At 41.0% G+C, this 26358-nt stretch overlaps 1 protein-coding gene across 1 annotated transcript; it reads left to right on the forward strand.

Moving 5' to 3' along the window:
- Positions 1–20843: 20843 nt before the first annotated feature.
- Positions 20844–24902, forward strand: LOC121876405 (BTB/POZ domain-containing protein KCTD12-like). The gene has a single exon (XM_042381486.1). It carries the CDS (start codon positions 20905–20907, stop codon positions 21748–21750), a length of 846 nt encoding a protein of 281 aa, XP_042237420.1. The 5' UTR covers positions 20844–20904; the 3' UTR covers positions 21751–24902.
- The last annotated feature ends 1456 nt before the right edge of the window (positions 24903–26358 follow it).

The raw sequence follows: 26358 nt of genomic DNA on the forward strand, positions 1-26358 counted from the left end.
TGTAAATATTAATGGTACATAAAAGAGGAATGATGAAGCTACATTCTTGCTATTGCTTTGGTTATTATTACTGTGTGTGTGTCTATCTCTGTCTTTTACTCTCTCTTACGTTCTCTTACTTCGTTTGTTTCTCCCTGTGTTCTTTCACCTTTATACCTCTTTATCTCATTTCACTCACCTACTCTCTCTCTCTCTCCCTCTCTTATACTCTGTCAGGGACCAGTTGTGATATAACAGAAACACGCGTGTCTCTCACAACTATATCTGGGGTTCAATCCCCGGTCTGGGTCTGATGTGAGAAGGGTGTTTCCTCCTGTACTAACACTGATGGATAAAGGTAATAACAGAGAGCAAACCGACCGCCTGAAAAGCCTAGTAAAACAGCAATAACCACAGACAACACACAGACACACATACCCACACCAGATACACACACACGCACACACACACACACACACACACACAGTCTTAGGTTAATATGCCATAAAGATGGAATATCTCCCCCTACCTCCATCACAGCTATGTAATATATCCCAAGGAACATAAACTTCTTACCCTCAGGAAAGTTAATGTGATACCCCCATCTAACGAATTATATAGATAAGGAAAGTCCGTTATGTGGAGAGAGACCCGACCTTTGACCCGAAGTCGTAGCAGGTAAAACCAGCCAATAACGTTAATAAATCAGGTTTGTGTTGTGTTTCAGCTTTAGTGGTGTGTGTGTGTGTGTGTGTGTGTGTGTGTGTGTGTGTGTGTGTGTGTGTGTGTGTGTGTGTGTGTGTTTGTGTGGCCTTTTTTTTATTTGGTTGAGTCGAAACAGCAGCAGAAGTGGGGGGGTTGAGGTAAAGGGAAGTTGAGGGTGGGGAGCGGTTGAGGTGGGGGTGGTTGAGGGTGGGGGGGTGTAAGGGTAAGTGGTGGGGGAAGATTGAGTGTTAAGATACAAGTACCGGTGTGTGGATGTAAGAGGAGGGAATGAATGATTGAGTGAAGTGTGAACTGAAGGAAGGGATAAAAAGAAAGATGTAAAGGAAGGTGTGAGGACTGAGGAATAAGATTGAAAGATATGATGGAAAGGAGAGTTTTAATGGCAAGAGAGAAGATTTAGATTCTAGATGAAGGAATGACAATGAAAATGACCAGAAAAAGGGGGGGGGGGTGTTGTACAAGGTTCGTATTCATTATTGTTACGTGGGTCGTGGGTCTGCGTTCATCATGTCTCTGATTGCTCTCTGTACCGATATGACTGTTGCCCTTTCTCCACATCTTCACCAACGATAACAATAAAGACACATTCTTTCCCTTACTGTGGGCAGCCTCGTAACGCTCTTAAGTATCTCCCCCCAAAAATCGACAGACATCTTAGAGGAAACGACCTCCTTCAGGGAGAATAGCTGTAGTTACGTGTGAAATATTTACAACATACGTCTCTCTCTCTCTTTCTCTCTCTCGCTCTCTCTCTCTCTCTCTCTCTCTGGTTCAACATACGTCTCTCTTTCTCTTTCTCTCTCTCTCTCTCTCTCTGGTTCTCACACCATCTAGCCCCCCTGAGTGTCAATAGCATTTCATTATCCACGGCCAGGTGTTTGCTGTGCACTCTAACCTCGTCTCATCTCCATGTAAACACCGCCCCTCTATCACTCGTTCTAGTGTTCGATTATTTAGGTCAAGAAAGGCTGAGACGATTTTTCTTTCTGGAGAACTGTTTTGTTTTGGCTGGCGGCCTGCGAGTGTTGATACAGCAGGTGCAGGTCCGGCCCAAAATGGTGATGTGTTGTGGCGGTATTTGGGAAGTTTTTGCTAATCGTTAGAGGTGTGTGTGTGTGTGTGTGTGTGTGTGTGTGTGTGTGTGTGTGTGTGTGGAGGAGGATTAAATATAAATGTGTGTGTGGACGGGGGATGGATATGTGTGTGTGTATAATTAACAAAATTGACCTTGAACAAATCTCCCCTTCAGAAACAAACAACATTCTCATGCTCAACATACAACTCCATCAGTCGTATCATTTAAGGATGCGAAACCAATTTATCCACTGAAACTTTCATCTTTAACTAAACTGCGTCAGCGCCTGTGAGCCCCAAACTGTTCCGAGCTAACCTAACCCAAACTGTTCCAATCTCCACTAGTGACGCCTCTCCTCCTCTCGTAAACCACGAAAGAGGTTAACAAGTTTCTGCTCTTGTAATACGACCATACATCACTTTAACTGCCCCTGGAAAAAATATATTAAGGTGTTCACGCAACCCTTCTGCTTGTGCTGTGTTTTCCTGGACCCTGAGTTATTCCTGTGACACTATAAGATACCCCTGTTGTTATTTATCTGTGTGTGTGTGTGTGTGTGTGTGTGTGTGTGTGTGTTGCCAAGTCCTCTTTCTTTCTCACTCTCCCCAGAATCTCTTCTTAATCCTTCTCTCTCCCCAATCTCTTCTCTCCCTCTTTCTCTTTAAGCCTTTTGGTTCACCTTCCTGTACATACACCCACCTCCTCGCTCTCTCTCTCTCTCTCTGTAACACCACAACTTGCCGGGTTCATTACACTAACTGACACCATCAAGCCGACGCACCATTTGTGTTCTTCAGGGAAATGTTGAGAGTTGGGGAAGTGAAGGAAAGATAACACACACACACACACACACACACACACACACACACACACACACACACACACACACACACACACACACACACACACACACAGTAAAAAATTATAAAGTATAAATAGAGGAAAAACAATTATGAAGATAGAAATAGCGAATGTAATAAATGAGAGAAATACTCGTTAAAAAGAATGAAAAAAAAAAAACACGAAACTGAAAGAACTATCCCTCACCTACCAAAAACATCCACCAGTCAGGTTTGTAAATAGAATCCAAATATTTAGCCCAGGTGTCTAATGAGGACTGTGGCGTACACCTGTGAGACGCGTGATAGAAAGGTGAAGAGTGGATGAAAGAGTCCCCCCGTGACCCCAGAGGCTGAGCTGAGGTGGCGAGGGGTCCTAAAAATACAAATCGGGAGAAATTCAACGGAGATGTGGGAGAGGAGAGAGGAGAGGTGAAGGAAGTGAGGGAGGACGGAGGTGAGGGAAGTGAGGGAGGACGGAGGTGAGGGAAGTTACGGAGAGGGGAGGTGAAGCAAGTGAAGGAGGACGGAAGTGAGGGAGGACGGAGGTGAGGGAAGTTACGGAGGGGAGAGGTGAGGGAGGCGGTGGTATAAAAATATGATGGAATTTTTAAGATGATGGCGCAAGTGGGGCAGAAGGAAGGAGGGCTTCGTGCGGTGAGTACGTGGTGTGTGTGTGTGTGTGTGTGAGAGAGAGAGAGAGAGAGAGAGAGAGAGAGAGAGAGAGAGAGAGAGAGAGAGAGAGAGAGAGAGAGAGAGAGAGAGAGAGGAGCCAGTAGAGAAAGGTGAAGTGAAAGTGGGTCTCTCTCTCTCTCTCTCTCTCCTAATAAGACAATACGAGCACATAAAAATCACAACCCACTACATTGTTAGTGTAAACTTTTATCGCAAATAGTGAATAAAGATGTCAGTATACAGATGTACCTGATGTAGTCATGTAAATTGGCTTAACATATGAAAATATAAATAAGGGAGGGACACACACACACCCTCTCCACACTCCTCCCCTTCACACACACCCTCTCCACACTCCTCCCCTTCACACACACCCTCTCCCTACTCTCTCACCTCTCACACACACCCTCTCCACACTCCTCCCCTTCACACACACCCTCTCCCTACTCTCTCACCTCCCACACACACCCTCTCCCTACTCTCTCACCTCTCACACACACCCTCTCCCTACTCTCTCACCTCTCACACACACCCTCTCCCTACTCTCTCACCTCTCACACTTACCTCAGTTCGCCGAAAAAGGAGAATAGAAGAAAAACTTAAGGCTGGTTGGATGCGTCGAGAGAGAAAGATAACCACCATAGAAGCTCTTGTCATTCACTTTAATTTAGTACAAGTTTCTAGACACACCTGTACCTGACCACAAGATCACAGGTGAGTCAATTCATCCATGAGTAGTTAACTCAGGTACAGGTAGAGGAGAATCAAGTACAGGTAGAGGTTCAGGTACATGTATATGTATCAGTACAGGTAATGGTGCAGCACATACAGTATACAGGTACGGGTGTTGGTAATACTATAAATAGAGAGACAGGTAGAAGCGCAGGTGATGATAAAGGGATACAATTACCGGCATACAGGTAGTCTAGACGGGGAAACGCTCCTATAATATATAATGGTTACATAAATTTAAGATAACGGTGGTAAGGGCAATGTAGCTGTGGTAGGGGCAATGTGGAAGTGGTAGGGGCAGTGTGGCAGTGGTAGGGGCAGTGTGGCAGTGGTAGGGGCAATGTAGCGATGGCAGAGACAGTGTGACAGGGTGGCAGGGGACAGTGTATTAGTGACAAGAATAACAAGATAGTGTATAATGCAAAGTGAAAATAAAACTAGTGAATTAAGGCGGTCGTCAAGCTGGGGGAGGGAGTGGAGGGGTGAAGGAAGGGGAATGGAGAGGTTGAGGACGGGAGGAGGGAGGGGGGTGGAGGGGGGTGTGGGAAGACGATAGTGTAGAGGGTGTGAAAGAGGGTTGTGGATAAGGTGGAGGGGGGGAAGTGGAGGGGTTGGAGGGGGTGGAGGGTGTCATCAGATAAGGGCACTTGTTCTGTTGTATCAAGTGTGTGGGGGAACGAGGATGTTCTTCGTAGTCATCTTATTCTGAGAAAAATGAGAGTTAGGGATGTACACACACACACACACACACACACACACACACACACACACACAAAGACAAGACAAATATCTTCCATCCACTACCAAGACATGACACTATGGCCACCGCCTTCCTTCCAGATACACCAGCAGGAGGAGGGAGGAGGGATGAGGAAGGAGGAAGGACGATGGAGGAAGAAGGAGGGGGGAGGGAGGAGAGGGTAGGACTTGGTCACCATCCCTCAACTCCCACAAAAGTGAATCATATCTTGAGTGTAATTTATTCTCTCCATTATGCACCTCTTTTATCCAATCCACTTATCTACAGGTTATTTATAGGAGAGATGTGGTCAAGACTCTGGTGGCGAGAGAACTCTTGATATCTCTCTCTCTCTCTCAGTCATTCTAAGATGGAGGTTGAGAATGTGGTCACACACACACACACACACACACACACACACACACACACACACACACACACACACACACACACACACACACACATACACACACACACACACACACACACCTTCACATATAGCCAGTCTTAATATAGCTCTAGTCCCTGGCTGCTATATTCTTCCAGCAATAATCATGGTCGACACACTCTCATGTTTACGTGGGGAGTAAACAAACACACACGCCATGTCTGAACCTTCACATCGGGTGCTTTCTGATGTCTGTGAGGCGGAGCAGTGGCGCTATCGTCACCTTAGTGTATGCATTGAGAGATAGAGACCGAGACAGACAGACAGAGAGACACAGAAAGACAGACAGACAGACAGACAGACACAGAAAGAAAGACAGACAGACAGACAGACTATGATTAAAAACACACTCCTCTCTCACGTTTTATCATGAACAAGAAAATGACTTTCTAACGAAATTCCAACTTGAGTAAGCGGCCTCCCCTTCCCCTCTGCTCCACCCCCCTCCTCCCCAGACACACACTTAACGACCACTAGAGCCAGCCTAAGGCCCCATTAACTAGGTTTACGCCATTCATCACTACCTCCCCTGCCCCTCACCCCTTACCTTCCCTCGTTCTCCACCCCCTTGCTGTATGTATGATCGATGACAGAGGCAAGTGATATCAATATACTACTATATATACTGTACATAGTGGGGCATAACAGAAAATTACAAATAAGGAGAGAGACAGGAGATAAAAGAGAAGGTATAAAAGAAAGATTAATAAAAGTGTTCATGTTATTTTTATTTACGTTTGGTTTTGAGGAGGGAGGAGGAGGAGGAGGAGGAGGAGGCGCTGTGGGAAAAGTGAAAAAAGAAGATGGGGTGGTGACGAGGGGTGAAGAAAGGGGTCGTGAAGGGGAATAAAAGTGTAATTTAAAAAGGGAAAGGGGAGAGTAGCTAATGAATTGTTCAGTTCCCCTTAAGAAAGAAAATAAGAAAAAAAAATCGCCCTTTAGAAAACATCTTGAAGTCTCCTAAAAGCTGCAGGGAACCATTACTAGCGTCAACAGCGGATTAAAAACAGAAAAAAAACGACCAATTTTTTCCTTTTTGTCCAGACATCGGTGGGGGATGGCGGCAGGGGAGCAAATTTAACTCCTCCTTCAGGTGAAACAAGCTTGGGGATCTAATCTTCAGGTAATCCCTTTATAGACTAATCAAGACCTTCGTTATACCTGTCATAATGCCTCCAGCACCAGACACACGGATAATAACTCGGTACAAAATTATATATCAGCCGTAAGTTAATTGCAACTAGGAAGACATTAAAGCGTTTTCAAGTGTTGGCTCTGGTCTTATCTTTTTTATATGTATATTTTTTGATTAAAGTTTACTCCGGAGTGGCGGGAAAGGGAGACTCACCCATCCAACACTTACCCCAAACCCCTCACACAACCCCCACCCATCTCACTACACGCTCCACACACCCCCCACACACCCTACACCCACACACCCTACACACACACACACACACACACTCCCCCCAACCCACACACCACCTTCGGGTACAATTTGTCACCTCACTCACGACAAATAATCTATCTTAAGCCGCCATCATTCAAAACTGTCACACTGTGGGGAGGAGGAGAGCTATTTTTCCAACACGTAGAGATTCTCACTGAGTACTTTAGAGAGAGAGAGAGAGAGAGAGAGAGAGAGAGAGAGAGAGAGAGAGAGAGAGAGAGAGAGAGATCAAATCTAAATGGTTTATAACGAAAAAAAAAGACAAATGACTCCAAAAATTGCTTCATATCTTCAGTGAACTCGAAAAAAAAAATTATCTGTTTCGGTCGAGGATTCGAGATATACTGTACAGTATTTCCGATTCCATCATAAGGGTTCAGGTTAAGGTCTCGTGAACCTCTCTGGCGACCTTCCATAACCTTCACTATTTTTACGACACCTTGCCCAGGATCTTAAAGGTGATTCTTTCCCGGCTGTGTATGCATGTATGTATGTATGTATGTATGTATGTATGTTGTATGTATGTATGTATGTTGTATGTATGTATGTATGTTGTATGTATGTATGTTGTATGTATGTATGTTGTATGTATGTATGTTGTATGTATGTATGTATGTATGTATGTATGTATGTATGTATGTATGTTGTATGTATGTATGTATGTTGTATGTATGTATGTTGTATGTATGTATGTTGTATGTATGTATGTATGTATGTATGTATGTATGTATGTATGTATGTTGTATGTATGTATGTTGTATGTATGTATGTATGTTGTATGTATGTATGTTGTATGTATGTATGTTTTTCTGTTTCCTCCTTCTTTCTTCTCTTTTCTCTCATCCACTAACCTGTATCTACCTCTCGGTGGAGAGAAAGAGAGAGAGAGTTGCTCTCTCTTTCTCTCTAGTTTATTTCTTTACTCCTTCGTTTACTAATTGTTCGTGTTTTACTTATATATTTAATGGCTAACTAATAAAGACCATCACCAAAGCCTCAAAAAATAAAGAAAACAATTCCCTATGTTAAAACAAATCTCTGATGCAGCCTCCAGTTTTTAATATAATATAATATGCAAACATACACAGGCAGGTGTTACAGGGAGAAGACGATACAAATATATATGTAAATGTTACTTCCCGGTGGAAACTTTTTAACACTCTACAATATTCTGACCGAGAGACTGTGATTATTTATGATGACCCCAGTTTATTTCACCTGAAGATTAAACACAATAACGTTATCCTAGCTTAACTTACCTAACCTAACCTAACATCATTGACAAGCGAACTAGTTCACTCTCCTTTCTCCCAGAGGTGTGTGTGTGTGTGTGTGTGTGTGTGTGTGTGTGTGTGTGTGTGTGTGTGTGTGTGTGTGTGTGTGTATTCCTCGTTTAATAGTAATGTCCTGGTACACGTTAGGAGGAGGATAAAAAAAAATTGACCAGACATAATTTTCAAGTGCAAGTTATAGTTAGGGTTATATACAGTATGTCCACCTGACTCCTGTGCCACGCTACTCACCTCAGGGTATAATGTGGAACAAGTTTCTTAATGTGAGTGTGTGTGGGGGCCCCCCCTCTCTCTTTCATCAGCCAAATATTTATTATATCACTGCCAACCACCACTACCACTACTGCCACCATAACACCACCAACCACCAATCACCTTCCACCACTACCACTACTGCCACCATAACCACCAATCACCTTCCACCACTACCACTACTGCCACCATAACCACCAACCACCAATCACCTTCCACCACTACCACTACTGCCACCACTACCACCAACCACCAATCACCTTCCACCACTACCACCTGCCTCACCTGTATAATTACGGTACTAAATAAATAAAAGCTTTAGAAATTTTAACAGGAACGATTGAAGAAAATTAATTATTCCATCAATCGTGAGTTTTAACATTTGTCAATATAATTAATTTCTCTATATTAACGGAATGAGGAGCCAGACTGGGACAATGGAACAAGGATGGTACAATGGAACAAGAAAGGTACACTGGAACAAAAATGGTACATTGGAACAAAATGGTACAAGGGAACAAGGATGGTACAGTGGAACAAGAATGGTACAGTGAAACAATAATGGTACAGTGGAACAAGAAAGGTACAGTGGAACAAAAATGGTACATTGGAACAAAATGGTACAAGGGAACAAGGATGGTAAGAGGGAACAAGAATGGTACAGTGAAACAATAATGGTACAGTGGAACAAGAAAGGTACAGTGGAACAAAAATGGTACATTGGAACAAAATGGTACAAGGGAACAAGGATGGTATAGTGGAACAAGAATGGTAAAGTGGAACAATAATGGTACAGTGGAACAAGAATGGTGCACTGAACCTCTTTCTAAACACTGGGATACGACGCAAAAAAACTCAAGAAAATATTTGTTGTACATCTCTGGCAGTAAAGCAAACGAGGCCATTGGTTGGTTAATTACCCTAACAGCGCCGGGTGGTGAGGAAGGAAGAACTATGTGACGTAAAAAAGAAATTTCCTTCATTTTCCTTCAGTTACGTGTAAAGAAGAGTGGCTATTAGGAACTCAGCTGCAGAACTGAGAGGTTAACAGCCCTTTATGTGCTTGTAAGTAGTGTGTGTGTGTGTGTGGTGTGTGTGTGTGTGTGTGTGTGTGTGTGTGTGTGTGTGTGTGTGTGTGTGTGTGTGTGTGTGTATGTGTGTGTTTAAAGATGAAATAGGTCTGATATAATCTACACACACACACACACACACACACATTATCTTGTCATGTCTCAGTCAAATACGTTCAGTTGTTCTCATTACTTATATTTCTATGATCGTCAGTGTCCTGTTCCCGCCTGACAGACAGCTCCTCGCTTCCTCTGATGATGAATTTCTCTCATTTAATACTCTCTCTCTCTCTCAAATGTTCGGAAACATAGATATATAGTATTTTATTAACCTTTTATATATTTATTTATAACCAAAACAAAACAAAATTTACTAACAGTACAAACCTATAATTTTTGTTGTTATTTTTTGTTGTTGTTGTTGTTGTTGTTGTTGTTGTTGTTGTTGTTGTTGTTGTTGTTGTTGTTGTTGTTGTTGTTGTTGTTGTTGTTGTTGTTGTTGTTGCTGCTGTTGTTGTTGTTGTTGTTGAAATATTTAAGAACAAAAACAAAAAACATAACCTTTTTCAGACGGGTATTCATCAAAGCAGACATGCAAACAATTTCTGGAATTTCAATCTTCCGCCCGACAGAACACTGATATAAGACCTACAGGTAAGGTAAGGTAAGGTAAGGTAAGGTAAGGTAAGGTAAGGTAAGGTAAGGTAAGGTAAGGTAGGTAAGGTAAGGTAAGGTAAGGTAAGGTAAGGTAAGGTAAGGTAAGGTAGATAAGGTAAGGTAAGGTAAGGTAAGGTAAGGTAAGGTAAGGTAAGGTAGATAAGGTAAGGTAAGTAAGGTAAGGTAAGGTATGTAAGGTAAAGGTATGTAAGATAAGGTAAAGGTATGTAAGGTAAGGTAAAGGTAAAGTAAGGTAAGGTAAGGTGGTGCAAGGTAAGGTAGTAAGGTAAGATAAGGTAAAGGCAAGGTAAGGTATGTAAGGTAAGGCAGATAAGGTAAGGTAAAGGTAAGGTAAGGTGTGAAGGTAAGGTAAAGTAGATAAGGTAAGGTAAGGTATGTAAGGTAAGGTAAGGTAGATAAGGTAAGGTAATAGTAAGGTAAGGTGGTGTAAGGTAAGGTAAGGTAAGGTAGGTAGGGTTGAAGGTAAGGTAAGGTAGATAAGGTAAGGTAAGGTAAGGTAAGGTGTATGTAAGGTAAGGTAAGGTTAGATAAGGTAAGGTAAAAGGTAAGGTAAGGTAAGGCAAGGTAAAGGTAAAGTAGATAAGGTAAGGTAAGGTAAGGTAAGGCAAGGTCAGGTAAGGTAGATAAGGTAAGGTAAGGTAAGGTAGTAAGGTAAGGTATGTAAGGTAGATAAGGTAAGGTAAGGTAAGGTACAAGTAAAGGTAGATTGCTGCAAGGTAAGTAAGGTAAGGTAAGGTGTGTAAGGTAAGGTAATGTAAGGTAAGGTAAGGTAAGGTAGATAAGGTACAGGCAAGGTAAGGTGCAAGTAAGTAAGGTAAGGTAAGGTAAGGTAAGGTAAAGGTAAGGTAGGTAAGGTACAGGTGTAAGGTAGATAAGGTAAGGTAAGGTAAGGTAAGGTAGGTAAGGTAGATACAAGGTAAGGTAAGGTATGGTAAGGTACAAGGTAAGGTAGTAAGGTATGCAGATAAGGTAAGGTATTGCAAGGTAAGGTACAGTGTAAGGTAAGGTAAGGTAGATAAGGTAAGGTAATAAGTAGTAATAAAAAGGTAAGGTAAGGTAAGATAAGGTAAGGTAAGGTAAGGTAAAGGTAAGGTAAAGGTACAAGGTAAGGTAAGGTACTGAAGGCAGGTAAGGTAAGGCAAGGTAAGGTAAGGTAAGGTAATGGGTAAGGTAAGGTAAAGTACAGAGGTAAGGTAAGGTAAGGTAAGGTAGATAATAAGTAAGGTAAGGTAAGGTAAGGTAAGGTAAGGTACAAGTAGATAAGGTAAGGTACAAGGTAAGGTAAGGTAGATAAGGTAAGGTAAGGTGGTGTAAGAAGGTAAGGTAAGGTAAGGTAAGGTAGATAAAGTAAGGTATGTAAGGTACAAGGTAAGGTAAGGTAAGGTACAGTAAGGTAAGGTAAGGTAAGGTAAGGTAGGTACAGCAGATAAGGTAAGGTAAGGTACAGTAAGGTAAGGTAAGGTAAGGTAAGGTAAGGTAAGGTAGGTAAGGCAAGGTAAGGTAAGGTGATAAGGTAAGGTAAGGTAAGGTAGATAAGGTAAGTAAGGTAAGGTAAGGTAGATAAGGTAAGGTAAGGTAAGGTAAGGTAGATAAGGTAAGGTAAGGTAAGGTAAGGTAAGGTAAGGTAAGGGTAGATAAGGTATGTAAGGTAAGGTAAGGTAAGGTAAGGTAAGGTAAGGTAGATAAGGTAAGGTAAGGTAAGGTAAGGTAAGGTAAGGTAAGGTAGATAAGGTAAGGTAAGCTAAGGTAAGGTAAGGTAAGGTAAGGTATGGGTAAGGTAGATAAGGTAAGGTAAGGTAAGGTAGATAAAGGTAAGGTAGTAAGGTAAGGTAAGGTAAGGTAAGGTAAGGTAAGGCAGGATAAGGTAAGGTATGTAAGGTAAAGTAAGGTAAGGTGTAAAGGTAAGGTAAGGTAGATAAGGTAAGGTAAGGTAAGGTAGATAAGGTAAGGTAAGGTAAGGTAAGGTAAGGTAAGGTAAGGTTACGAGTCCGACAGACAGATAGGCAGACCCAACGAGACAATATACAGAGACACAGAGAGACATCTATCCCCCGGTTAACAGCCACGGAGATAGAGAAGAGAACTCCCTCCTTCACGGTGCAAACAGTCGAGAGAAATATTATGACCGAACACTACACTCGACCTCCATCACTTCCCAAACGTCATAATAAAACACCATCATCGGGACACACACACACACCTAACAATAAAGCCTCTGGGTCGCTGATTGCTTTGATGCGATTTGCTTTAACTTTCTAAATCCAGTTTCACACTCCGCCAAAAGTGACTCGTCAGCGGATATTTTGGACCTCGACGCCAACTGTGTGTGTGTGTCAGAGAGAGAGAGAAAAAGAGAGAGAGAGAGAGAGAGAGAGAGAGAGAGAGAGAGAGAGAGAGAGAGAGAGAGACCTTAACTTTCATAACTCAGGGCCGCCCCTATCCCCATTCCGCCACCCGACCACCACACACCATTACACCACCGCCACAACTCCACCGCAAAGTTGAATTAAGTGTCAGTTGAAACAGAATGCCGCCGAGATAGTCTCCGGACACGGCACAAAAAAATCTTGCCACATAATTAAAAAAAAAAAAATATATATATATATATATATATATATATATATATATATATATATATATATATATATATATATATATATATATATATATATATATATATATATATATATATATATATATATATATATATATATATATATATATATATATATATATATATATATATATATATATATATATATATATATATATATATATATCATGTAGATCCACAATGAAAACGTGGATAAGATAATCTTGATAAAATCAATGGTAAAGGAAACACGGAAATCTTATTTCTGCCTTATTCAAGATGTCTGAATAAAGACGAAAGCTAAGGTGCTCCGTTGTTTCCCTTTGCATGTGATTTATCAAATATATATATATATATATATATATATATATATATATATATATATATATATATCTCTCTTTTATTACCTTAGCATCTATACCCTATTCACTGCCTAGTTCTTATCCATCTCTATCTCTACTTCCTTCTTTATCACCTATTTTCCCCTAATCCCCCAAGTTATTTAGCGATTCATCATCCTTTTTAATCCTATTTTTCCCTATATCGCTCACCTCTTCTCACTCGTCTTCTCTCCTCCACCTTCCTCCTCCTCACATACACCATTTCACCCACCACCTATTACCCCCCCTTTATCTCCCTTCCTCCTAACCCACCTCCCAACATCATCCCATCTACCCACCCAACCACCTCTCACCCACCCACCTCCCATCACCTACCCACCCATCCGCCCACTCACCTCACGCCCTTCGCTATGCTGTTCACTTCACCTACAGACCGCCCAGAACGAAGTCGATCGATATGGTCAGGGGTGGGATGGGTAGAGAAGGGAGAGAGTAGGAGGAAAGAGGAGAAGGAATGGAAGGGAAAGATGAGGTAGTGGGGTGAGAGGAAGGAGAAAGAGGGGAGAAAGAGTGGAAAGAGGAGGATGAATGAAGGGGAGAGGAGGAGGAATGGAGAGGAGAGAAGAGGAGGAAGAGTGGGGAAAGAGGAGAGGAGAGGAGGAAGAGTGGGGAAAGAGAAGAGGAGAGGAGGAAGGATGGGAGGAGGAAATAACGAAGAATGGGAAGAGGGGAGGAGGAATAGTAGGGAGAAGAGAGGAGAGAAAGGGAAAACTAACAGGAAAAAATAAAGAGAGGTGAGATAAGAGAGGAGAGGGAGTGAGAGAAGAAGCCTACCGAAGGAAAATCTTAATTAAAGATGTAATTGGCAAAGAGTTAATTACCTGTATATAGTACAACATAAGCAAGGTATTATACCCTATTTTGAACACGATATACCCAATTTGTTACAAGATATACCCAATTTTTAGAAGATATTAAGCATTCTACTGATAATGTAATGTTCACTCTCCTTCCCGTTGGTGACTTGAACTTATAATGATCTTGTTAAAAATGAGCCTTTAGAATCATTAAAACTTTCAATATTGGACGGAAATTTAAAGCGAGTCATTCTACGCAGCTTCAGATTTAGCGGCAATTACTAACACGTTGAGTACGATGATTTAACCCCTTATGAGAGCATCGTACTTCATCTCATAAGACATAGTACTCAAGGGGTTAAGACATAGTATTCAAAGGTTAAAACTACTCAAAGAGTTAAGACATAGCATTCGAGGGGTAAAGACATAGTATTCAAAGGTTTAAGCCATGATATTCAAGGGTTTAATACATCGTACTCAAAGGGTTAAGTCACCTCAATCAAAGGGTTAAAGCGATGAATAAAAATGATAATTAAGACAAACATCATTACTGTCTTCAAGGAGTAAAAAAAACACATTAATTTCTCAGATTTAATAACCGTATGTCTTTAATGAGATGTTGAGAGACTTACTAATGAGCAAATTATTATGTATTTATTAATTGTGTCTAAATTGCAAAAAATGCGAGAAAATCAAAACGGAATTTTAACTATGAATTGTAATCGTGAAGGTAAAATACTAAATGAAAAATTATAATATTCTCTCGATATTTGGTTAGGTTAGGTTATACTGTTTTTGTTATAATTAAATATTGAATCACGTTTACTTTTCACATCAGAGATCAAGCATCACCTCCATTCTTATATTCATTCTTCAGTGTTATTTCCTGAGCTCACAACTATATCGCCTGTCCTTATAACAACAACATTATAACTCAAAATATGTCATGGAAAAACAGTCGCGTCAATGTGTTCTGATAACCTAACCTAACCTAACCTAACCTAACCTAACCTAACCTAACCTAACCTAACCTAACCTAGATTAACCTTCAACATTTTATCAGCCTTGTTGTTTTATTTCGTTGCAATTATAAAATTTTCTATAACGAAGTAAAAAAAATATTGGTTGTTTCATTTTAAACTTCATATTCAGTTTAGTAAATTTGATGAGGATTTAGTTAATGACTGAATGATTTTTTGTAATATTTATGTGGACTTTAACACACACACACACACACACACACACACACACACACACACACAACTCTGACTGGTTCGTTTAGATCTTTGACTGGTAAGTGACGCTAACTACGCACACTGAACTAATTGGCTGGCTGAGGCGTCAATTGAGAGTCTGAATTTTTAGTTTTGATTTCCCAAAAGGCTGAATTGACGTCACTGCTCTGTAAGTGCATGCAATGGAGCGGGCTTCTTTCTTTCTTTCTTTCATCTCCATTCTCTCAGCTTACCGTTCTGATTTAGTTTTTCTTTTCGGGAGTCTTTTTAATCATGTCTATTGTTTTGTTTTGTTTTTGATTCGTGGTGTTTGTCTTTTTTCTTTTGGTTTTATTTTCTTCGTTGTTTTATTTTGTTTTTTACCTTGGCTTTCAATACCTTTAGTTGTTTACTTTTATCATTTTCTTTCAGTGTTGTTCTTTTGTTTTTACTTATTCACCCAGAGCTAATTAGCATCTTAAAAGTGTGTTAGTTCTCTCGGTTACTGAGTTACGTCATATTAAGTTTGCACTGCTGATAAGGAAACACTTCAGGGTTCAAAGCTGTGCCATGATACGCTGTTTGGAAGCTGTGTTGACACGTGTGTGTGTGTGTGTGTGTGTGTGTGTGTGTGTCTTAATATCTGTTATTATATTTTCATTATTATTATTATTATTATTATTATTATTATTATTATTATTATTATTATTATTATTATTATTATTATTATTATTATTATTATTATTATTATTATTATTATTATTATTATTATTATTATTATTATTATTATCATAATCAATTACTACCTTCTCCCTGAGTCAACATCATTTTATCACTCAATAACAATTCCATTTTCTTGCTCGGTAGTTTCCCCAACACAAACTTTAATGATAACAACCAACGATAAATTTCCTTCCCTGATAATCTCATCGTCCGGACAGGTAATGTGGAAATACAGAGACATAAAGAGTGTAATGAAAACAAACTTGGACGAGAAGGAGAGTCACAAACGTCCAGGTCGCTTTTCTCATGGTATTAACCCCCCCCCCTTACCCTGAGGCCAGATAACACCCTCACTTAATACTCTCTATCAGAAGGGTCAGTATCGCCTGCACTCTGATGCCTCAGCTGATTAACGTGAAGGTAACAAAACTTTAAGAGAATTTAAAGTGTTATTACACCAACTTTAACTTTCCATCATTTCCCTGACAGGGCAAAAGCAGCAGCAGCCATGAAGGGGGTAAAGGCAGGGGCAGGGGTTGGGGCAGGGGCTGGGGGAGAGTGAGAGGGTGTGGCCAGGGGTGGATTTGGGGAGAGGGGATGTGGCCAGAGGTACATTATGAGGGAGGGGGTGTGGCCATGGGTAGATTTTGAGGGAGGTGTTGTACTATCTCTCAATAGCATCACTAGCACCCTAAGAACACGTGTTTATCCTTTTATCCTCTCTCTCTCTCTCTCTCTCTCTCTCTCTCTCTCTCTCTCTCTCTGTCCTTTCTGTTTTTTATCAGTTCTCTTGTACCCCTTTCCCCCTTCCTCCTCCCCTCACCCCCCCCATCCTGCCTTCACCATACCCCTCATCCTCACCACACCCCCTCATCCTGCATACACTGCCCACCCCTCATCCTGCCCCTCCCCACACCCCTCATCCTGCCCCTCACCCACACCCCTCATCACTGCCCTCACTCACCACCCCTCATCCTGCCCTCCCACCACCCCTCCACCCCTCATCCTGCCCTCACCACACCCCTCATCCTGCCCTCACCCACACCCCTCATACTGCCCTCACCACACCCCTCATCCTGCCCTCCCACCACACCCCTCATCCTGCCCTCACCCACCCCTCATCCTGCCCTCCCACCCACACCTTCATCCTCACCCTCCCACCCCCTCCATCCTGCCCTCACCACACCCCTCATCCTGCCCTCATCACACCCCTCATTCACACCTCCTCGTATTTCTTGCCAAACAACGTAAATTGGGTTCTGGTGAAGGGTACTTAGTCTCCTCTCTAAAACATCACAAGTTAAGAAATAATATTATATGGAATTCACTGCGTCTTGGTAAAATATTCACTGAAGCCTTCATATAATGGACTCCTCTATATATAATCCGTTAGGTGTGTGTGTGTGTGCGTGCTGACAAGACCACGGGTATGAGTATAATCCTTCACTCCAACGCACACCGCCTCTGGTAAGCGTTGGAGTGAAGGATCGGACTCTACTCACCCACCACACACACACACACACACACACACACACACACACACCCACACACACACACACACACACACACACACACACACACACACACACATACACACACACACACACACACACACACACACACACACACACACACACACACACACACACACACACACACACCACACACACACACACACACACACACACACACACACACACACACACACACACACACACACACACACACACACACACACACACACCCCACACACACACACACACACACACACACACACACACACACACACACACACACACACACACACACACACACACACACACACACACACACACACACACACACACACACACACACACACACACACACACACACACCATAACACCCACCTTGTGCTGAACCATCCCACACATAACCTTAGCGCCGGCGGTGATGGTGGTGGAGTCAGTGTATACAAGAAGCAAGACCTGTCCCTTCCCTCTCTCCACGACGGCGGAACCTTTATTTGGTTTTATACAACAGCTGAATGTATGTCGGGCGGAAACGATGGCAACAGAGTCAGAAAGGGGAGAGAAGGCGACCCTCATGATTTTAGTCAATAAAGTGAACCCGTTTACATATATTAGAGGTAACATAATAAATAGTGTTTTATTTCTATCTCAGGTAATGTGCTGGTCATAACACAGGCTATTATATTAAAGTTAATCTCGAAGTAAATATCAAGATCAAAGGGAAGTTTTATTATGTGTGTGAAGAGATTTTTTTTCCTTTGAGGGATTTATGTTCATAGTTTTATCTGTGTTAGTTGTTTATATGTGATAAGACAGACAGACAGACAGACACACACACACACACACACACACACACACACACACCTGGACAATAGTGAGAGAAAACAGCTGTTCCTTCCAGATTAATCAGCAAACTTTAAAACCATTCATTCCAAAGTTTAATTTCTAATATTATTCTCCCGCGTCGTTCAATTTCCTGCTCGCGTTTTGGGTAAGATTTTTTTTTTTTCATATTAAAATGATTCCTGATATATACAGTAGAGTTATCGACACAACATATAAGCACATACTTATATACATACATACATACGTACATGCATACTTAGGTTAGGTTAGGTTAGGTTCTTTACAAGTCATAGCTTCCATTTCAGCAGACGTACGGTACATCTAGCGGACACATGAAAAGCTTACTGAGAGACGCTGTAAAGGAGAGGAGTGAGAGTTGTTCAGCAGGGCGGAGTTAACCTCGGAGGAAGGAGTCAAACACACACACGTCACAGGCTGTCATACTCGTAGCCTCAGTTTTGGTTGACCAGACATCAAAGTGGTCATCGTCTCTATTCCCTAGATCACACACACACACACACACACACGGACGAACGGTGGGTTAGGTCATGTCGGGTTAAATAATGGATGTGAGGGCTCTAGTCAGGTGCTGGAGTGAGATATTGTGGAACAGTTGCTGGTGTGTGTCTTGGGTTAACACAGGTGTATGTATATATGTGTGTGTCTGTGTATATATGTATGTGTGTGTGTGTGTGTGTGTGTATGTGTGTGTGTGTGTGTGTGTGTGTGTGTGTGTGTGTGTGTGTGTGTGTGTGTGTGTGAATTAAATTATTTTTATTAACCCTGAATACCAAGTTTCAAAATTGCCTCGAAGTGACTCAACAAAAGAGCCCAAAAATAAGAGAAAAAAAAGAGGGGGGGGGGGCAGTTATTTTTCATGATCCTCTTTTGTTGGTAACTATGAGAGGGGGAGAGTAATCCGCCTCCCCACCCGCTTTGTCCGCCCCACTCCCGCTAAATGCTCCACTTTTTTCTTTGCCTTTTTATGACTTTTGTTGTATTTTTCTACCTTTTTTATTCTCGCGGCTCAACACATGAAACATTAGCCTCTGAGAATTCCAGTGTTCTGTGTTTTTTGGTTTCTCTTCTAAATCTCTCTTCTCTCTCTTTCTCTTCTCTTTCTTTTATCTTATCTCTCTCTCTTCCTCTCACTTTCTCTCCTTTGTCATACACCAACCAACAATTAAAAAAAAAAACCTTACACCCTCACTTGAAAAAAAAAAGTTACAATCAGTAAGGTTGACAAAAACAAAAGTGTACTGGATTAACTAACATACCTAAACACACCTTCTCAAACACCTTCACTCACTGTGGTATTATCTGACGTGAAAAAAAAATATTAATCCCAGAAAAAAACAGAAAAAAATCTAAATCGTGGAGAGTAACCAACGTAAACATGACAGTACTGTGTTCATTATTATTATTATTTATTTATTTTATATATCAACGTCTCATCACTTAACACTGTATTGTAACTCTGTGTCAAGGTTTGTTACGATCAACCTGTATAAACAGTTATTCTTCCATCTCTGACCAACATCATCCTTTAATAATACAAACAGACTTTATTATTCCCCGACGTAGAATATGAAAGATGGGTGGGTGGGGGTATATAGGGTTACTCGCGTCTGTCTGTTTAATTAATAAAGAACAGCTTATAAGGGTGTGGGGATGGACTGTTATTGACGCAGCTGTGTATAGTAAATATCTAGTTTGAGTTCGATGATTGATTTGCCTGGGTATAAGACGCCATGTTGAGAGAGGAACCTTATAGCCAGGATCAACAACACCTTCTGTGGGAGTTTTCTTGTTGTTTTATTTATTTTTTATCAATCAACTTAACCTTTCCTTCAGATTTTTCTTTACATTTAGATAAGAGTCTTGTTTTACCTTTTATTTCCATTCTTTGTCAGTGTCTTAATGAATGAATTAAGAAACATGTGACAATAAGTAGTAGTCAGGAGCCTTTCAAGAGAACTACAGGAAGCGAAAGGTTGAATCATGTTATTTTATTATTGTTTTTCTGGTTAGGTTAAGTTAGGTTAGATATCCTTATTATTCTGGCTAGACAAACTATTTCAATTTTAACCTCTTTTTATTTTTTTACAGTTAATATATCTATTGAAATGTGATACCGTCCTATACCATCTGTTAGTAATTCTTCTTGTGTTATTCTTTCCTCTATTGTCTCTCTCTCTCACCATAATTTCCCCTCCTACACCGTCACTGATAACATTACACAACTAAACCAAGGTAACACCTGCCAGCCTGACCCCTCGCTTTGATCGTAACGAATCACTTTAAGTCTCTCCATCACTACCAACACTTTCTACACTATTTTAAGACGAATCTTTTACCGCCAGTAATGACTTTTTGGTTCATTGCAGCTCACTTACACACACACACACACACACCTCCCATCACCCCCTCCAAGAAATTCATAAATTTACGTGTTGGATTTTATATTGTATGATTGTAGTGTTTATGGTATGTGAGTGTATGTGTGTTTTTATGGTAACTATATGTACACACTGTGACAGGAGGGATATACAGTATACTGTATATGTGTTGTAACATTCGCTGTTCGTGAATCAGTACACGTCATAGTGAGTAATGGTTTCCTGCTGTCCGACTATTTGAGTTGAGGATAGTCACGTGTGCGTTTATTTACATCAACATGTGCGTTTGTATATGCGTGAGACAGGCGTGCGTGTGTGCATGCGTGCGTGTAGGTGTGCGCGGGGTGGGTGATGGTGGTCTCGGGTATTGACTCGCTGCTGCCTCACTCTCGCGGCCGCCTCCACCCACACCAGACCTCCCCTCTCCGCCACCACCACTACCAACCACCAACCACCACCACTACCATGGCCACCAACGGCGCCGCTACCAACAGTTCCTCCTCCTCCGCCTCCTCCAACAGCGGGCAACCCTCGACAGAGCCACAACTTCAGCAGACAGGGCCAGGCATGAACGCCATCGTCCAAGTGTTCCCCCCTATCGTGGAGTTGAACGTGGGTGGCGTCTTCTACACAACTGCCCTGACCACCCTCCAGCGGGAACCGGACAGTTTGCTTGGCCAAATGTTCAGTGGTAAGACGAAGACCCCGGTGTTGAGGGACTCCAAGGGGAAGTTTTTCATAGATCGTGACGGTGTGCTCTTCCGGTACATACTCGACTTCTTACGGAACCAGAAGCTCGTGTTACCTGAGAACTTTAGTGAGCGGGAAAGACTTAAGAAAGAGGCAGACTTCTTCCAGTTGCAAGACATGATAGACTCGCTCACGCTCCCCAAATCGCTGAGTCCCGTCGATCCGGCCTACTCTGTCCGGACCTCCGTCGGTACTATTACCGTCAGTTACCGCGGGACTTTTGCATTTGGACGTGACGGACTCGCTGACGTCAAATTTCGTAAGCTGAGTCGTATCCTCGTGTGCGGGCGAGTGACACTTTGTCGTGAAGTCTTTGGTGAAACGCTGAATGAGTCCCGAGACCCAGACCGTGGAGCTACAGACCGCTATACCGCTCGCTTCTTCTTGAAGCACACCTTCCTGGAACAAGCCTTTGACATGCTGGTTCTGGCAGGCTATAAGTGCTGCGGCTCCTGCGGCTCCAGCACTGCAGGCGGCATCATGGTCGACAAGAAACCAGGTATGGACAATGAAGAAGACCGATGGAACCATTACAATGAATTCGTGTGGGTGAGAGAATAATGGGCCGCGGGGGTTAGTGAGACGGTCGCTGCCCAAACCAGGCCGTTCTTAACAGTCAGCAAATCTTTATTCTGACGACCCCCAGTATTGACAGGCTACCAAACAGGGTGGTAGAAGCGTCCTACTCACGACTCGTACGACCACCGCAGCTTCATCACACAGTGTGTTGTCGCGTCACCCAGTGTTGACGACCTCAAGTGAGAATTATTATAGTCCACACCTGTTGTGTTAACCACGCCAGAAAAATAATTACATGATCGTTTGCTTCTCTGGTGGAACTACAAAATTATTTAGGGAGCAAATGAATAAGACAAAAGCTGTAATAAGAATCGCTACTCCCTGTGTTACCAAGAGTCCCAAGTTTCTGATGTGCGAGTGTGTGTGTCAGAGTGATAATGTATAGACTTCAACTTCTGAATCACAGCCGAGAAAGATCAAGGTTTTGGCAGCTGCAGAAGTGTACTGTTAGTTTGTTTTATTGAGCAACAAGCGTGTTTAATTTGCTGAACGGGATTTATGAGTGAAAATATATATACATATATTTTATACTTTGGTCAGTAAAACAATAGCAAAACCCTTTGTTTTGTATTGTGTAAATTGATTGAAGTGTTGGTGCATAATAATTACACTGTTTTGTTGTTTGAAGATGAGATTTATGGCGAGATGAAGTGAATTTATCTATTTTCTCGTGTTCTCCGGAGAGATGGGCAGTGCAAAGAAAAATATAATATAAATAACTGTGTAATGGTAATAAGTGAGTGAGTATAATGATTATTGCCATTTTTTTCAATTGAAAGTGTTGTGTTGTGTTACAGATCTGCATAATACTGAAAATTCTACATTTAATTGACAGTTCTAAAAAAAGAACATTTTTAGCCCTCCAATCACAGCCTTTGAGTAATCCTTTATAGAAAATCCTGTTTTTTCTCCACTTATGTACGGCACAGCTTCCTCATGTCGTAATGTTTCTCAGAAATATACCAATCAAAAGAGAGCTGTCCAGAGGCATGTGTGTTTGCCTATGTAATATTTGTTCATATATATACTGTACGTGTGTGTGTGTGTGTGTGTGTGTGTGTGTGTGTGTGTATGTGCGTTGTTTTCCCCCACAAGTTCCACTCAGGGAGCACCGGACCCCTTGTGTTCCCGAATATCCGATCCAGAACTCGCCTGCGGGTCTTCCCTTATCGATGATCTCGAGACTACGGGAACTTTAGTGTGCGAGAAACTGACTAACGACATAATCATGGGATAATCTTCAGCCTGAGGAATATCCCCCCCATCTCTCTCTCATGATCAAGATTTGATTATATCGAATAACAACAAAATCATTAGAATTCTCTCCAAATATGAGCCTATTTAGTATGTGTGCATGTCACTTAAACACAAAGTAAATAAGGCATACGACACTTAAGTGAAATCATAGAAGGTACATATCTAAGTCTTATCTCACTGATACACATTTATTAAGAAACAAAAATTATGAATTTGAGGCAAAAGAAGCAACACATTTGACGAGTAAATCATGATATTGTTTTGTCTTCAGCTTTATCCGCCCATGAGCGACTCCCAGCTGCCAGTAGACCAAGTGGTTAGTCCGGGCCCCACGTGGTTCATGAACCTTCAATACTTGAAGTCATAAACCACCAACTGCGCTGATTACTCGTATTTGTGATGTGTCTCAGCCTCGGTGTGCAAATAAGTATTAGATCACCAGTATTAAACGATTGTAATGGAAAAAAAATGCATTTACTTGGACCAAAGAATATGGTTGTCACTTGTAATTAGTAGAAGATATAATATTATGACTGTGAGAAAGATAATTAGGGTTTTAACTCAAAGAAAAACTTTAAATGGCATGGCTATAAAATCTATCTACTTGACTCCACAGAAGATGGGTTTGTCGAGACTTTTCTTAAACGTGCTGTAGGTAGTCCCTCTTCTTGCACTCTCGCCCGTGCTGAACCTGAGGAAGCATAAGGGATTTATCTGAATCCAGCGGACCACCAGGATTAATAGCTCGTAAGTTTTTAGCTCGTTCGGGTTGCGGTACGTACTCGTTCGGGTATATAGCGAATTTAGGCACTCGCTCGGGTAGCAGTAGGCGCCGTAGATGACTATTTCTCTCCCTGTGTTTTTTGAGCGCTTTTGGTACCTTATGTAGGAGAAGCGACAGTATGTGAGTGAACCGCTTTTGTCATCATCACCTACACGTCACACCCCTTCGTCTCCCGTCTGTGTCCTCAGTCATGCCAGAACAACAACAAAACCTCCCGTTGCTCCTATACACGGCGGCCTTGGATATACACAACTACTGTTACTGTTCCTGTTGCTCCTGTTTCGTTATTACTGTTACTGTGAGCACTTAACCCCCTTCTCACCCTGGGAAGGAAACGTTTCTAACCAATCTTCTTTATACTCAATTATGTCCGTCTCTCACAACAGTATTCTTATCGGCTCGTGAGGACACAAAACCCTCCGCTGTTATCGTAAGTTTAAAAATTAATTCCCTAAAGTGAATTTGATATAACGAGCACAATGATAGTAATTATTACCACTTACCAGCATACGATCAAGTAATATCATTAAATATATGTTTATCTCCAAAGAACTATGAAATAAAACGTCATTTGGGTTTTTTTCTCATAAGGATGGAAGTAGACGACGAGGTGTAAGGGTTATGGCGGCCGTTCAGGTATCTCCTCCACCACGTTCCTGCCCGATAATGGTCTTGGTGATTGTGTCGCTCCCTGGCACGACAAATCCTTTCTTTCTTCATTAAGGGAACGACGCGGCGCTCTGTTGTTCGCTGGGGCTTTATTTATTTGTTTATCTTTTTTAATGAAGTGACTTAGGTTATGGTGTTGGTGGCTGAGGCTGCCTGGGTGTTTGTTTTTCTCAGTAAGATAATGTTGCCTTTAACGTTAGATCAAACTAGAGACACAGCGTTATGTTGTTATAACTCTTGAAATGGTGCGAAAAGGAATGAGTTTTCTGGCTCGTTCTACGTGTTGTCTTAACATGTGAACAGCAGTCGATGAAAGACATATTTTTGTTGTCTTATTGTTCTCGTGCGCAAAAGTTATCTGATTACGCAACTTTTAATAAGAAATTCTATGAATTTTTTAGCGTTTTCACTCACAGGCTGTAACTTCTCTCACAGGCTGTAACTTCTCTGATATATATATATATATATATATATATATATATATATATATATATATATATATATATATATATATATATATATATATATATATATATATATATATATATATATATATATATATATATATATATATATATATATATATATATATATATATATTTCATGTAAATCCACAATGAAAACGTGATAAGATAAATCTTGATAATCACAGGGAACAACATTCTTAGCTTTCGTCTTTTTCAAGACATCTTCAGAGGCAACTGAACATGTCGTGAATAAAGACGAAAGCTAAGGTGCTCCGTTGTTTCCCTTTTCCCCGTGTGATTTTATCAATATATATATATATATATATATATATATATATATATATATATATATATATATATATATATATATATATATATATATATATATATATATATATATATATATATACTTTTAATCCTAATACATATTTCATTGACAACGACTCTCATATCTGCATAACGTAAATTTATTAAAGTAAGTTAGTATATATATATATATATATATATATATATATATATATATATATATATATATATATATATATATATATATATATATATATATATATATATATATATATATATATTCCTCTTTTCGAGTTACTTTACCAGTAACAATTAAAAGTATTCAAAGCACTACATACAGCTTATCAATATGCCTAGTGCAGTAGGTAGTGTGTATTAGACCTCGATGTTCGCCGCAGTCGGCTACTGGAGACAGAGTCAAAGATTTACACATGTTTAATATTCTCTCCCTTGTACAAGATGTGTCACTCTCAGTGCTGCTTCTTATCTTCCTCATTACACAGTTTTACATTTTAAACAACTTTATGTATAATTGAATCACAGAAGCCTTGGGCACGCACGCACGCTGAGTTCAGTATTATTAGTAGACTTGTGATTGTAGGACTTTAAGTGGACTGTACACGTGTGATCACACTCACTCAAACAACCATCACCTTTTTACCAGCAAACTGTAGTTCCAGCAGGTTGCTGTCAACTGCAGTTTAACTGAGTAACTTCGTCGACTGAGTTGTCAAATGCTTCGCTGATTGGCTGTTAGTCAGGTATTGATTCTTACCCTGAATCATGATTGGCCATTGATCCTAAGTTAACGTCTCTTCACAGTTTATACAAGTTTTCAATACGTAGCGACTCCTCGCCTCCTCCTAACAATAGTTTACGTAACAAGAGCAACTTTCTGTTGACCTGTTGCAAGAAGATGTATGGAGACTGAGTAATATCCTGTCAACGTTTACTCCACGACCAGCGGTACAGTGACAGACCCACCTACAGTAGATCACAACCACCAACTCATACAACTCACAGGCTGGGGGTCTTACTACCTCTACAAGGAGGCTGATATCGACCAAACGAACATCTAAGATTTAAAATAAGTACAGTATTTGATAA

This window comes from Homarus americanus, unplaced genomic scaffold, assembly GCF_018991925.1.
Source record: "Homarus americanus isolate GMGI-L3 unplaced genomic scaffold, GMGI_Hamer_2.0 scaffold17820, whole genome shotgun sequence".
Taxonomy (NCBI): domain Eukaryota; kingdom Metazoa; phylum Arthropoda; class Malacostraca; order Decapoda; family Nephropidae; genus Homarus; species Homarus americanus.